Below are 14105 nucleotides of genomic sequence, written 5' to 3'. Positions count from 1 at the left end.
CCCCGCCCTGAGAAGCTGGGTGACAGGGCACACGCTGGCAGCCCAGTGACTGGGAGGCTAAGGCTGGAGAGCCGTGACAGCAAGGCCCTGTCTGAAACACCGTACACACCAACGCCACCAACGTATGTATATCTGAATAGATGTCCTACTGGAGAAGAAACCGTGTCTAGCACGCCATCCACCTGTGCAAGCACACAGCCAGGGCAGCAGGTGGAGAAGCACTGACAGGGGTCAGGGCAGAGGTGGAGAAGCACTGACGGGGGGTCAGGGCAGCAGGTGGAGAAGCACTGATGGGGGTCAGGGCAGCAGGTGGAGAAGCGCTGATGGGGGGGGTCAGGGCAAAATGCTTGTGATGGCCAGTACTGGGGGTGAGTCACGAGGTCCTTTCCTCTGTTCATGCCGGGCGTTATTTTCCATAAATGTATTATTCTTTTTTTGGAGAGGTTTTTGCTATAGGGCACGTGTATTCACCTGGGCAGCAGAGAGAGAGACAGAGGCAGACAGAGAGAGACATAGAGACAGAAAGCAAGAAATCAGCCCCCAGGGGGGATGGCCACGCCACAATCCCGTCTCCTCCATTCTCCTCTTGGGATCTTGGGCACGCACGCACATGCGCCCGGCGTGAGTTCTAAGGCACTGGGTCCGGGACATGAACTGCGGTCGACTACGTGGAAGTCCAGCGACAATAGCCATTACACTAACTGCTGGTCCCCATAAACGTATTATTCTTAAGGTGGGGGATGTTAACCCCATCTCTCCTGGAGCAGTGGCTGCAGAGCGAGGAAGCCTGGCAGCCCGAAGGAGAAGGTGCCCACCCTCTGTCGGTCCCCACTGCCGAGTGAGCTCCACCCAGCGAACACCTGCCTGTCTACTCGCGCTTGCTTCCGGTCATGTGCAAAGTTACAGGTCTGCCTAGCCCGGGAGCGCTTCGTTTTCACAATAAAGGTGAATCGAGGACGTCCTCCAGAAACCATGCGGTAGGGGCTGGTATGCGACGTGCCTTCCCACCAAAACAACGGGAAATGGACGGAGGACGTGAGAAAGTCACTACAAACAGCGCACACCTGACCGCAGGGGACTGTGTCCTACAGCAGGGTTGACCTGCCGTGAGACAAAGGAGGTGACAGGCCCACTCTATCAGACCAGAGCAAGCCTGAGCCCCAAGTCCTAAATTAAGAAAGATCAGGAGGATTTGAAGACAGAAAACAACTCAGACGCAACACAACATTCGGGATATCCAGCACCCAACGTTGAACACCGGATAGGCCAAGAAGCGGGGCAGTTGTGGCCTACCACAGGGCGGGCATTTCAAACATACTGACAGATGACAACAGGCAAGGTCTCCTAAAACGCTTAAACACTGAAATGAAACTGAGGACACATTAGGAGAAAAAAACGTGCCACTTGAACCACTGCAGCGGGCTGGTTGCTGGGGTGCAGCAGTGCGCGAGTGCCCTGCAATGCCGGGAACCAGTGGCTGCTGAGGCAGCCTGAAAACACACGGGGCAGCAGGACCCTGAGGAGCCACCATGGAGAGACAAGGATGGGACTACGGGGGTTGGGGGGATGAGGAGCTACTGTGGAGGGTGATAATGTCTCTCTTGCACAAGCAAACGTTATCACTTTTAAAGAGACAGAGAACATCTACAGATTAGAAGTGCAGCACTGGGTCGGCCCCGAGCTCAGGGGCTGTCACACACGGGCACTGGGAGCCAGATCCCAGCTGGGGACTCCAAGCTGGAGGCTGAAACAGGCTGGGCACACATGCGCATGCCAGATCCCCAAGGAGGGAGAGCAGGAGAACCGAGTGGTGTGAGACCCGCCAGCAGCACTTCTCCCTCTCTACGTCTGGAAAGCACACGCACCCTCTGGCAGCAAAAAAAAAAAAAAAAATTGAGATAAATATTTTCTGGATGAGCTTAACAGAAGACTAGATGTTGCAGAAGATAAAATGAGTGAATTTAAAGACAAAGCAACAGAACCTATCCAAACTGAATCACAAAAGCAGCAGCAGACAGAAGCAAAGATAAAAGGCAGATCCAGCAGGCGCCTCCAGCACCCAGCCCTGGCCTGTGCCGCCCGCCCCTGCAGTCTGTGTCCCGAGGCCAGTCTGGGCAGAAGGAAGGTGAAAACAAAGGCTGAAAATCAACACCCATAAACCTCCAGATCCAAGCCCAACAAACCCTTGCAAAACACATCAAACAGAATTCTAGGGACCAGCAGTTGGCATAATGGCTATGTTGCAAGACGCCCATGTAGTTGACCACGGTTCAAGTCCCAGACTTGGTGGCTTAAACTCACGCCGGGCGCGTGTGCGTGCGTGCCCAAGATTCTGAGAGAAGAATGGAGGAGAAGGGATTGCCGCGTGGCCATTCCCCCTGGGGAGTGATTTCTCACTATCTGTTTCTCTGTCTCTTTCTGGCGAGCATACAAGCCCTATAACAAAAGGATCTTCCCCCTCCCCCCCGAAAAAAAACAATTCTAAGAGCCAGTCAAAACTGAGAAGTCCTCAGCTGTCCAAAGGAAAGCACAGGCCGAGGGTGTGGGGTGTGCATGCAGGGGACGTGCCTCGGGATGGGCGGGAATGACTGCTGGAGGGGTGGACTGTCCAGGCTGGTCTCGACAACACTGTTCAGAAATGAGGTGTAAAATGAAGACAACTTTCAAACAAATGAAAACAGGCACAACTGGCCTCTAGTAGACTCTACAAGACATGTTCAAATTCTGAGTCGCGGGAAAGGGCATTAAATGGAAAGCTGGGGAACCAGCAGTTAGCGTAATGGCTATGTCGCTGGACTCCCACGTAGTCGACCGCGGTTCGTGTCCCGGACCCGGTGGCTTAAAACTCATGCCGGGCGCGTGTGCATGCGTGCCCAAGATCCCGAGAGGAGAATGGAGGAGAAGGGATTGCGGCGTGACCATCCCCCCGGGGGGTGATTTCTCGCTTTCTGTCTCTATGTCTCTCTCTGTCTGTCTGGCGAGCGCACGCGCCCTACGGTGAAAATCTCTCAAAAAAAAAATGGAAAGCTGAATCCGTACTCAGGAAAAAGGAATCAGGGTTAGTGAAATGCATTGGTAAATAGAAAAGCTTCATGTTTTTCATTTGTTAATAACTGACGACTCAAGACAAAACCCAGCCCAGTGCTGTGTGGTTTAACAGGTGGAGCAACACACGGCACACGCGAAGGCCAGGCCGGTGGAGGAAACCTACGGGGTGAGGTCACCGCGCGGGGACGTGGTGGCGGCACCCAGAACCACGGCAAGGATGGAGCTGTGCAGAGCCAGTGAGTCACAAACCCAAGGCGAGAGGGCGTGCTACCTCAATGTGTTAGCGAGCACGGCCAGTGCACACCGATGCGGTAGCAACGTAAAGGAAAAAGCAGTAGCTATCAGCACCTGTCAACAGGAAATGCACTTTAAATAGGAAGAAATAAACATGGGAAACATAAAAGGATGGACGGGAAACCAGGAGACACAAAGGACGGAGAGCGGGTCACATGCTCCATCAGGGCCTCAGCAAACCCTACCGGACGTGACGAGAAAGCAGGTGCCCAAAGTGCATGTCCCAAGAACATGCTTCCGTAGGCGAGACCGAGAGCTGAGGGGACCACAGGGGACACCGATGGGGGACACTGACATTGCCGAGAGGACAGGCCCACGGGGACATCAACATCGCCGATACACAGAGAGCAAAGGCAGAACGGGGGCAGGGTACAGGGTCTCGGCAGCTGCCCCGCCCTGGCTGGGGGACACGCACAGGACACCTCACAGCAGCAGGGGCAACCAAGGAGCACACACACGAAGGCTCTGGGATAGAACGGCCACGAGAGGAGCAAGGACAAGTAAAGGACAAGGCATGGAGGAAAGCCTCTACAGCGAGCTACAGCCTCCCAAATAACCGAGGCTGGAAGAGATCACAAGAGACTGGGAAATATTAGCGAAATGCCATCAGAAAGCAGCGCATTTATCCAAACTACGGTGGCACGGGTTAAGGAATGCTTAGAAGGGACCAACAGTTAGTGTAATGGCTATGTCGCTGGACTCCCACGTAGTCGACCAGGGTTTGCGTCCCGGACCTGGTGGCTTAAAACTCACGCCAGGCGCATGTGCGTGCGTGCCCAAGATCCCGAGAGGAGAATGGAGGAGAAGGGATTGCAGCGTGACCATCCCCCCTGGGGGGTGATTTCTCGCTTTCTGTCTCTCTCTGTCTGGCGAGTGCACACGGCCAATAGCAAAAACCTCTCAAAAAAAAGAAAAAAGAATGCTTAGAAAACTGACAGCTATAAAAGCTTAAGAAGGACCCAAGGGTGGCATGGTGGTTACGGCACTGAACTGCCACATGGCTGAACCTAGTTCAAGTCTCAGCTTGCTTTCTCACTTTCTCTTTCACTCTCTGTTTAAGTTTTAAAAATAGTAATAAACAAAATTAAATAAATAATTTTTAAAAAAAGCTTATAAGATAAGAAAAACTCATTTAATTCTTAAGAAATTTCTAAAAGAAAACACAAACAAAATAGAATGAAGAAAATAAAAAGCAAAACTCAATTACATGGAATATGAACAGACAATAATGATCAATGAGACCAAAGGAAGTTCTTTGAAATGATCAGTAAAATAGCTGAACCTCTGGCTAGACTGGGAGGAAGAGAACGTGTGAAGTACCAGTATGGGAACTGAAGGAGGGGGTCTTGCAGCCACCAAAACATAATACTAGAATATCATCAACTGTATTATTAATTTATCAACTTACATGAAATCAAAACTTCTTTGAAAAGTACGTTCTTTTTTTGTTTTAGGTTTTGCCATAGAGCATGTGTGTTCACCAGAGAGAGAAAGGGAAAAATCACCCCCGGGGGGGGGGAGAGCACACCACAATCCCTTCTCCTCCATTCACCTCTGGAGATTTTGGGCACCACGCACATATGCCTGGTGTGATTTTCAAGCCACCAGGTCTGAGACTCAAACCGGGGTCAGCCATGTGGGTGTCTAGTGCCTTAATCACCACGCCACCTACTGGTTCTCACAAATTTTCAATGAACAGAAAATCTGACTAGCTCTACTAAAGAAACTCAATTCGCAATTAGATACTTCCCCTAGAAGTAAAACCCCTACACCAGATGGTTGCAAGGGGAAATTTGTTCAATGCTTAGAAAAGACCAATTTTACACCAACTACTTTCAGAATATAGGAGAGTGGGCCAGCAGGTGCTGTAGCAATTAAGGTGATGGATTCTCGCCTGGCTGGTTCAAGTCTCAAACCTGGAGGCTTAAATATTTGTGTGTCCCCCAAATCCCAGCAGAAGTGAGAAAGGGTAGTTGGAAGGCCATCCCTATGGGGGATGGCTTCTCACTCTGCCACCCTTCCTTCCTTCCCCCCCCCCCCCCCACCCTTCCTTCCCCCCCCCCCCACCCTCCCTCTCTCTCCAGTAAACACATATGACTGATGGCAAAAAAAAAAAAAAGAAAAACAAAAACAACAACAACAACAACAACAAAACAGGAGGCAGAAGGATTCCCCAACTCATTTTATGAGGCAGCAGGCCCCAGAAGCCAGACTAAAGGTCCTGAACCAAGGCGTGCAGACCAACGGCCTTGGAGCGCCCTGAGAGGGACACCCTGGGCACAGCATTAGCACGGCCAACGAGGACGCTCACATGGCACACAGGGCTCGTCCAGGGTCTGCCTGGTGGGGTGGGATCAGAGCAGTCCCTGCCCTAGTAATTCCTTACACTGGGAAACAGACAAAGAACAGAAGCGTAAGATCATGAATCTGTGAAAACTCGATGCCTATTCATGACAAACCTTTACACAAACTAAGAGAAGACTGAACTTTCTCCCAAGTGCGAAGGCTGAATGTTTCCCCCAAGAGTAGAGATAAGTATGAATAAACACAGCTCTCTCTCGCTCACTCTCCCTCTCTCTCTCTCTCTTTTGTGCTAGAGGGCATGTGTGCCCTCCAGAGGGAGACGGACAGGGAAATGAGAAAGCACCCCGCAGGGAACGGAGACTGCAATCCCTTCTCCCCACCTCTCTCTCCCTCTGGGATTTTGACCACATAGGCACACATGCCCCGTTTGTTCCTCAAGTCACCTGGTCTGGGACCCAAACTGCATGTTTGGCCACGTAGGACCCAGCTCCCTTAACTACCAGGCCACAGAGCCAGCTCAGCACGTGTGGTCAGCCCTGCATTAGAAATCTCAGCCCACATAATACCACAAGCACAGACAGGCTGTACTCACAGTGTGGCCAATGCAGTTGAAGTGACTTCTCTGCAGGCACACGTCACAGAAAATTCAGGGTCCTACAGGGAAGTCACTAAAAAAGCTGACGATGCACAGGCAGCACACAAGAGCCTGAGACAAGGGCCAGCACCATGTCCCCACGTGCCCGTCAGGGTGACGCCAATAGAGGAGAGAGCAGAAGGCTGGTGAAGACAGAGACACCGGACCTCAGCCCCTGCTGGTCGAGCCATCGGTGAGTGTGGGTTGCTGCTTTCCTTCAACACTGTCCCGTGACCAGGACCAGCTGTGCACACGTGCTCCCGTGACCCAGAGGGAAAGCGCCGTGCCCAGACAGATGGCCTCAGGAGCTGACAGTGCCTGCTGGTCGGGCCACTGTGGAGACCAAAGTCAGCAGGGCCACAGGGAGGAGAGGAGCCGCGCCCAGAGCCTTGCCCCTCGTCGCAGCCCAGTGGGGACCCCGCCCCTCACTCATCACAACAGGTATGAGTGCAGGGACCAAAGAGAATTAAAGCCGCCCGTGCCAAACAAGCAGCAGACTGAGCCTGGGCTAAGTCCCCTGAGTGTGCGGCCTGGTTCCAGCTGAGAACCCAGACCCAGAACAGCAGTGCGACCTGAGGACAGATGGGGCCACAGGGTGCACAGAGACCAAACAAAGGAGAAACATGCCGCGGGGCATCCGCCACGCACGGACGCTGGCCACACCTGCTGCTGTCTGAATCTGCAGGGGGAGATGCGAAGTAAGGAATGCGACTTGTCCTCTCTCTGGGGCACAGCGATGGCATGGTTTTCCAGTCCCCAGGGATGGCGCGCAGACCCCAGGTGGCCACGTGGGAACTTGCTTCCTCTGCGCACTGCATAACCCTGTGCTACGAGGCAGGCCCACGACATGCACATTTCCTGTAATATGTGCTGGGAATTCTCATCCTGGGAGTAATCACAGGAGTATAAGCCAGAACAATAAGCTCCTTACCTTTCCTCTCTCAAACTGAGATTTCTTACAATATTTACGTATTTGAAAAGATACTGCCGAGTACTCACACACTGCTAGTTAGACATGTCCTGGCATAACTCTCCTGTGATGACTTGGGACTACCAGAAGCTTTTCTAAAACTGTGACATCCTTCTACTGCACAATTCTACTGCTAAGATTTATCCGAAGGGAAACGGCTCCCATCTGGATGCCTGCTCCCAAGGCTTCCTATTTTCAGGACAAGAAAGCACAGGACACGGACTAGTCTCACCCTAAGGGCACATGGGGTCCCACCCCACTAAGCTGCAGCCAGATCCAGCCGGGGACAGACCCTCACGTGGCCCGCACTGTTCGGAGTTAAAGAATAAACGGACAAAGGAGAAGTAGGCGAACTCTTATTAGTGCCCCATCGGCTTTAGTAAAGACGCTCACACACGTAAAGAAGTGGATTTCAACCTGGGGGCGGCACAGAACACACGCAACACTGAAACGCCTGCCAGCGTCCTGGCCTCCCTCACGCCAGGCGTACCTAGCTTCCGGAAAGTCCACGGTAAATGAGAAAAGGAGGGTCCGGCCGCGCACGGTGCAGAGCTGTGAACCGGACTGCTGCCCTAATTAGCGAAACTAAGGAAAGCAGCAGAGACGGGCATCCGCAGCCGCCCTCCCCTCCACACAGCTGCTGTAGTCAGAGCTCCGTCTCACCTCTCCTCACCCCCGAACAGCAGAGCATGTAAAACTCAAGCTTCTCATATTCGAATCACTTTAACAACATACAAACGAACACAAAATAAACAGCACATGGGCCAGCAAGGGGGTTAAGGCGGATCGTGGATCCCACATGGACAGCTGCACAGTTCAAGATCTGGGCCCACCAACGTAAACACACCAGGTACATGTGCGTTAAGTGCCCAGAATCCCAAAAGGAGAAATGGAGAAGGGCTGTGGCGTGGCTGTGCTGTTTCTCCTCTCTCTCTCTCTCTCTCTCTCTCCAGGGAACATGAGCACATGCATGCTACCAAGTGTTTAAAAATAAATAAATAAATAAGCACCGAATGGCCACAACCATAGCTGTGTGCCTATGATGTGCATCAGGTTAGGAGATTCCACACTGGCGACAGCACTGTTCTAGAGACCACATGCACATAGACACTGTTCTAGTCTGACCCCTGCACATAGCCCAGGTACAAAAGCCTAGCAAAGGAGAAGTGAGAAGGCGGCAGTGTCGCCCCCCTCCCCGGGTCTGAGAGGCTCAAAGACACTGCACACCTCCTGAGCCAAGATGGCTCTCTGCCCTGAGAGAGAGCAGGCATCGCAGTCCCCGGGCAAGGCTGGCACACTGCCAGAACCCCACAGCCTCCCGAAACCGGGCCTCGCTGGTCCGCTGGAGAGCAAACGGGTTACCAGTAACCAACACATCAACTCCGAAAGATACTTAAGTGAGAAAAGTTTTAAATTCTAAAAACAAAAGGAAGAAAAGCTCAGTGTCGAGCGAACAGGAGTGTGTACAGTTCCCTGAGCAGGCTGTGTGCCAGCACCCCAGGGCCCTGCTGTGGGGTCATCCCCAGTGGCCCTCCATCAGGAAGGGGGAGGGGGCAGAAGGGGCCTCCATAAGCCCAACAAGTCCTGGCACAGACACAGACACATGCTCCACCTAGAAATGCCCGGAAAGTAAGACTGGAGATGCACGCTCACCCCCAGAGCTGGCAGCCGCTGGGTGCAGCTCACGGCCACTTTCAGCTTCCAGTCGGTTTCCCCGTCCAGCTGGTCAGTCCGGATAAAGCAGGAACCTGGAAGTAGAGAAGAAAAATCCAGTACTTGGGAGCTGCATTAGCATAGGCTGCTCCCAACCGGCAGAGGTCACCATGCAGGACTCAGAAACCAGGTATCTGGGTACTCCAGAGGACAGAGGCCCTTCACAGTCATTATTTAGATTATATTACTTGACTTGCAGAACAAGAGAACAAACAGGTTATTGGGACCAGCAGTTGGCGTAATGGCTATGTCACTGAACTCCAATGTAGTCGACCACGGTTCGAGTCCCGGACCCAGTGGCTTAAATTCACTCTGGGCGGGTGTGCCCAAGATCCTGAGAAGAGAATGGAGGAGAAAAGGATTGTGGCGTGGCAATCACCCCGGGAGGGGATTTCTCGCTTTCTGTCTCTCTGTCTCTTTCTGGCAAGTGCACACACCCTATAGCAAAAACCTCTCCAAAAAAAAGATACAGGTCACTAATTTTTTTTTAAATCACTTATTTTCTTACATGGTATCTAGACTACTGACGTTTAATGCAAATTATTGCTTTATTTTAAAAGACTGCATTGTGGGACCAGCAGATCGTGTAATGGTCATGTTACTGGACTCCCATGAACTTAACCATGGTCCAAGTCCCAGACCAGGTGGCTAAAAACTCAGGCTGGGCACATGTGCATGTGTGCCGAAGATCCCGAGAGGAGAATAGAGGAGAAAGGATTGTAGAAAGGCCAACCCCCGCCCCCCGGGGGGTGATTTCTCACTTGGCTTTCTCTCTTTTTGTCTCTCTGGTGAGCACACATGCCCTATAGCAAACATCTCTCTAAGAAAAAAAAAAGACTACATTGATTATTTCTACCCTTAATCCATGTCTTAGTAATGACAGAATTTTAAGTATATACACAAAAATATCAGATAGTATGATATTATTTTGCTAGTACAAGATCATTATACTACCATGAAAATCTGTGCTCAGTAGCAAAAGCACACCTAAATTCTAAAGTCAGGTGAGCGTTAATGTACCTGGTGTGTCAGATTTTAAACCTACATTGATACAAACCTCCCTTACCACCAGCCATGCTATCATCCCTCTTCTCAGTACTCTGCAGACACAACAGCAAAAGCACAACACTCACGGAGCACTGTTTACGGTGACAAGAGGCTGGGGACGGGTGATCAGAGACACAAAATACAACAAAGGTGCACGCTGCAAGGCAGGGGTGGGGACAGCACAACGGACGAGACACAGCTCATGACGCTCCGACGGGGAGGGCTGCTGGATGAGAGGATCGCGTGCAAACACAACATAGGAGGAACACCTTAGGGTTCGTAACAAGCAAGGGGGGGACAGTGTGGGTGACACGTGGACTTCTTTTAAAGGTTTTTGCTATAGGGCTCCTCCTTTCTCCTCTCGGGATCCTGGGCACGCACGCACACATGCCTGGCATGAGTTTAAGCCACCAGCTCCAGGACTCAAACTGCAGTCGACCACATGGGAGTCTAGCGACTCTTTTTGTCTCTCTGGTGAGCACACATGCCCTATAGCAAACATCTCTCTAAGAAAAAAAAAAGACTACATTGATTATTTCTACCCTTAATCCATGTCTTAGTAATGACAGAATTTTAAGTATATACACAAAAATATCAGATAGTATGATATTATTTTGCTAGTACAAGATCATTATACTACCATGAAAATCTGTGCTCAGTAGCAAAAGCACACCTAAATTCTAAAGTCAGGTGAGCGTTAATGTACCTGGTGTGTCAGATTTTAAACCTACATTGATACAAACCTCCCTTACCACCAGCCATGCTATCATCCCTCTTCTCAGTACTCTGCAGACACAACAGCAAAAGCACAACACTCACGGAGCACTGTTTACGGTGACAAGAGGCTGGGGACGGGTGATCAGAGACACAAAATACAACAAAGGTGCACGCTGCAAGGCAGGGGTGGGGACAGCACAACGGACGAGACACAGCTCATGACGCTCCGACGGGGAGGGCTGCTGGATGAGAGGATCGCGTGCAAACACAACATAGGAGGAACACCTTAGGGTTCGTAACAAGCAAGGGGGGGACAGTGTGGGTGACACGTGGACTTCTTTTAAAGGTTTTTGCTATAGGGCTCCTCCTTTCTCCTCTCGGGATCCTGGGCACGCACGCACACATGCCTGGCATGAGTTTAAGCCACCAGCTCCAGGACTCAAACTGCAGTCGACCACATGGGAGTCTAGCGACATAGCCATAACGCCAACTGCTGGTCCCACACATGCATTTCTATATCTGCATATCGTGTGTGCACACACATCTCTGTATGTTTGTATCTACGCATGTGTATATGTGCACGTAAGTACCTGGACATGTATCCGTGCATGTGCATACATGATTATCTTTACACGTGTAAGTTGTGTGCATATGCATATGTCTCTGTGTGTATACATGTATCTGCGTCCATGTGCATGGGAGTGTGTAGACATGTATCTATGTGCACATTCATGTGTACCTGTGTGTGCCACATGTATGGGTACCTGTGCCTGTGTGTACATGTGCACACGTCTGTGGGTGTATGCGTCTGTGTGTGTGTACCTTCTCCACACTGTCACTGTCAGGCTTCCAAACACACAGGGCCTGATGGATGCCACTCCCCCTGGAGGCGCACCAAGCCCCCTGGTTCCCTGCAGAGTGCGGAGGGCGCCACAAGTTCCTGCCTGCTGCACGTGCTGCCACTCCCTGACTCTAGGCTCAGGATTTCACAGGATGCTTTCCAACGTGCCTCTTGGGAAACGGCCCTGGAAGCTACGTGGTCACCACTTAGACACAGCAGGTCCAAGGGCACACCTACGGAGCGGACGTTGGAAGTTGCGGTGAGACTCTAGCACACTGGTGGATTAACGTCGGTGAATTTTTTAAGACAAAACAACATGGACTGGCCAGCTCCACAACCTGCGGGTTAAGGCAGCCAGACCCCACGTGGCCGGCCATGCGGTACGAGTCCTGCTATAGGGTGCCACCGAATGAGCGACCACCAAGGCCAGATTAAGGTTAGAGGGAATCTTTATTAGCTGGCCAGCGACTAGAGCCTGAGGCTTGGGGTGGGGGGACCGAGAGTCAGAACTGCAGCCCCGTCTGAAGTTGGAGTAGTCTTTTTATAGGGGTCAGTTACCGGGAGTTTCTCTGCAAGCAGTTACAGAAGCTGAATCAAGCAGGTTAATGATTTCTGAAGGGAGTGGGGTTTCCGTGTAAGCAGTTCCATTGCTGAACAAAAGGGTTTCGGGCTAGTTAGCAAAGACAGTAGCAGGTACAGGATGTCGTCCCAGATATGGTTTTCTGTATGGCTAGCACAAGTTATTTTCTCATGGGAAGAGCAAGCAGGTTTACAGAAGCAGACAGCCATGTTAGGGTAAGTGAACAAAACGGATAAACAGTTGTTCATGTGCAAGATCCAATATGCGGCCTTCCACACTCCCCCCTTCTGATTTGGAGAATCAAATAATTGATTCAGAGAACGGGAGTGGTTCATAGCAGGAGAGAAGAACCAGGAGCTTGACAGGTCAGATCCAGTTTTGAACAAAGTTAATGGGAAAATGGAGGACATAAGGGCCAAAGAGAAGGGCAAGGAGGAGAAGCAGGGCAGAAAAACAATGCAGGGGTCCCTGCACCAGACATAAAAGCAAAGGCTGTTAAGAATGGCCACCCTCCCAGGTGTCAACCCAGTCCGATGACAGCAGCTTGAAAACACACCGGGTGTGCGTGCTCATCCCCAAATACCAAGAGGAAGAAGAGATGGAGAAGGGATTGTGGTGTGATCACACTCCATGATGGGGAGAGGACAGAGCTTGCACACCTGCTGTACCAGAGTCAGTGTCCTCCCTGATGGTGACAGCACAGGTCTCTGCACACACGGTGTACCAGTGTCAGTGTCCTCCCTGATGGTGACAGCACAGGTCTCTGCACACCCGGTGTACCAGAGTCAGTGTCCTCCCTGATGGTGACAGGCACACACGCTGTACCAGTGTCACTGTCATTGATTCAGCAAAAGTGCTAAATCCAGCTCAGAGTAATCTGTGCTGTTCCAGCCACCAAGGGCAGGGGTGAATGCTTTTAAAAATACGCAGTGATCCAGATGACAGGGAGTTGCCATGGGCACTAGAAGACGCCCACTCACAGTGAAACAAGGCAGTAATGGAGCAGCAGAGACAGACACAGACAGAGCACAAGGACTACACAAAGCCAGGCCAGTGGTGGTACAGCAGGTAAAGCAGCTGCGACTCCTATGGCCAGCTGTGCGGCTCGAGTCCCAGACCCACAGCTTGAGAAACACACGAGGCACCAGCACATGCATCCCAAACCTAAGAAAGGGGAAAGACGGGGGGGGGGACACAGGATTGCGACATGATCGTGCCCAGCAGGAAGTGCATTCTCACCCCGTGTGTATGCATGCCTCTGCTGGGCAGATGCGTCTCTGGCAAAAAAGGGATGAAAATACGCAAAATAAGCGGCAAAATGGTAGCTGAAACCCACCCCACCCCCCATCTGTAATTACATTAAACAGAAACGGACTGAGGCCTCCGGTCCACAGCAGGAGGGACTGAGCTGCGTCTCATGAAAGCCTTGGAGTGGGCACTTGCCTTCCTCCAGGCCCTGCAGGAGCTCAGCGTGTGGTGTCAACAACAGCCAGGGAAGAGACCTGGAGGAGCAGGCAGGGCAGAGCCTTGGGCACAGCCTGGCCACACCGCAGGGAGACCACTCAGACTCCACGCTCAGGAAGAGGGTGCGGGGCATGGCTGTGATAACAAACCTCTTGTTCAAGAGGTTTGGCTGCTAAGCAAAGAGGAGCTGGCGGCTACAACGGGGTGGGGTGCAGGGCAGACATGCTGCAAAGCCTGCAGGAAGAGGTCACGGGGCTGGAGACTGTGAAGTGACCAGACGGCAAGAGCCAACAGCAACGAGAGGGGCTCCAAGAGAGGGGCAGCCTCCCGGTGGGGGGCGCTGACTTGCCTGGGGCAGGTGGGAAGGCAGATCTGAGAAGCACTTTTGTGAAGGAGCTGGGGGCTAGACAGAGACGCAGTCACAAATGCAACACAGGCAGACCCACGTGGGAGTGTTCCAGGTTCAGGCGTGGGCCCCTCATTCCTCAGGTTC

General features: G+C 51.9%; 1 protein-coding gene across 1 annotated transcript in view; it reads right to left on the bottom strand.

Annotated features, from left to right (window-relative positions):
* LOC102501492 (putative phospholipid-transporting ATPase IIB) overlaps positions 1 to 14105 on the bottom strand; it is a gene marked incomplete at both ends in the record, with an annotated part of 192556 nt that overhangs the window by 123583 nt on the left and 54868 nt on the right. The window contains 1 exon segment of the mRNA XM_014586915.1: positions 8904 to 8998. Coding sequence (XP_014442401.1) covers positions 8904 to 8998 — 95 coding nt within the window.

Source organism: Tupaia chinensis, unplaced genomic scaffold (assembly GCF_000334495.1).
Source record: "Tupaia chinensis unplaced genomic scaffold, TupChi_1.0 Scaffold000166_1, whole genome shotgun sequence".
NCBI classification, from domain to species: Eukaryota; Metazoa; Chordata; class Mammalia; order Scandentia; family Tupaiidae; genus Tupaia; species Tupaia belangeri.
The sequence above is the reverse complement of the archived record's forward strand: the minus strand, read 5'-3'. Positions and strand labels throughout refer to the sequence as shown.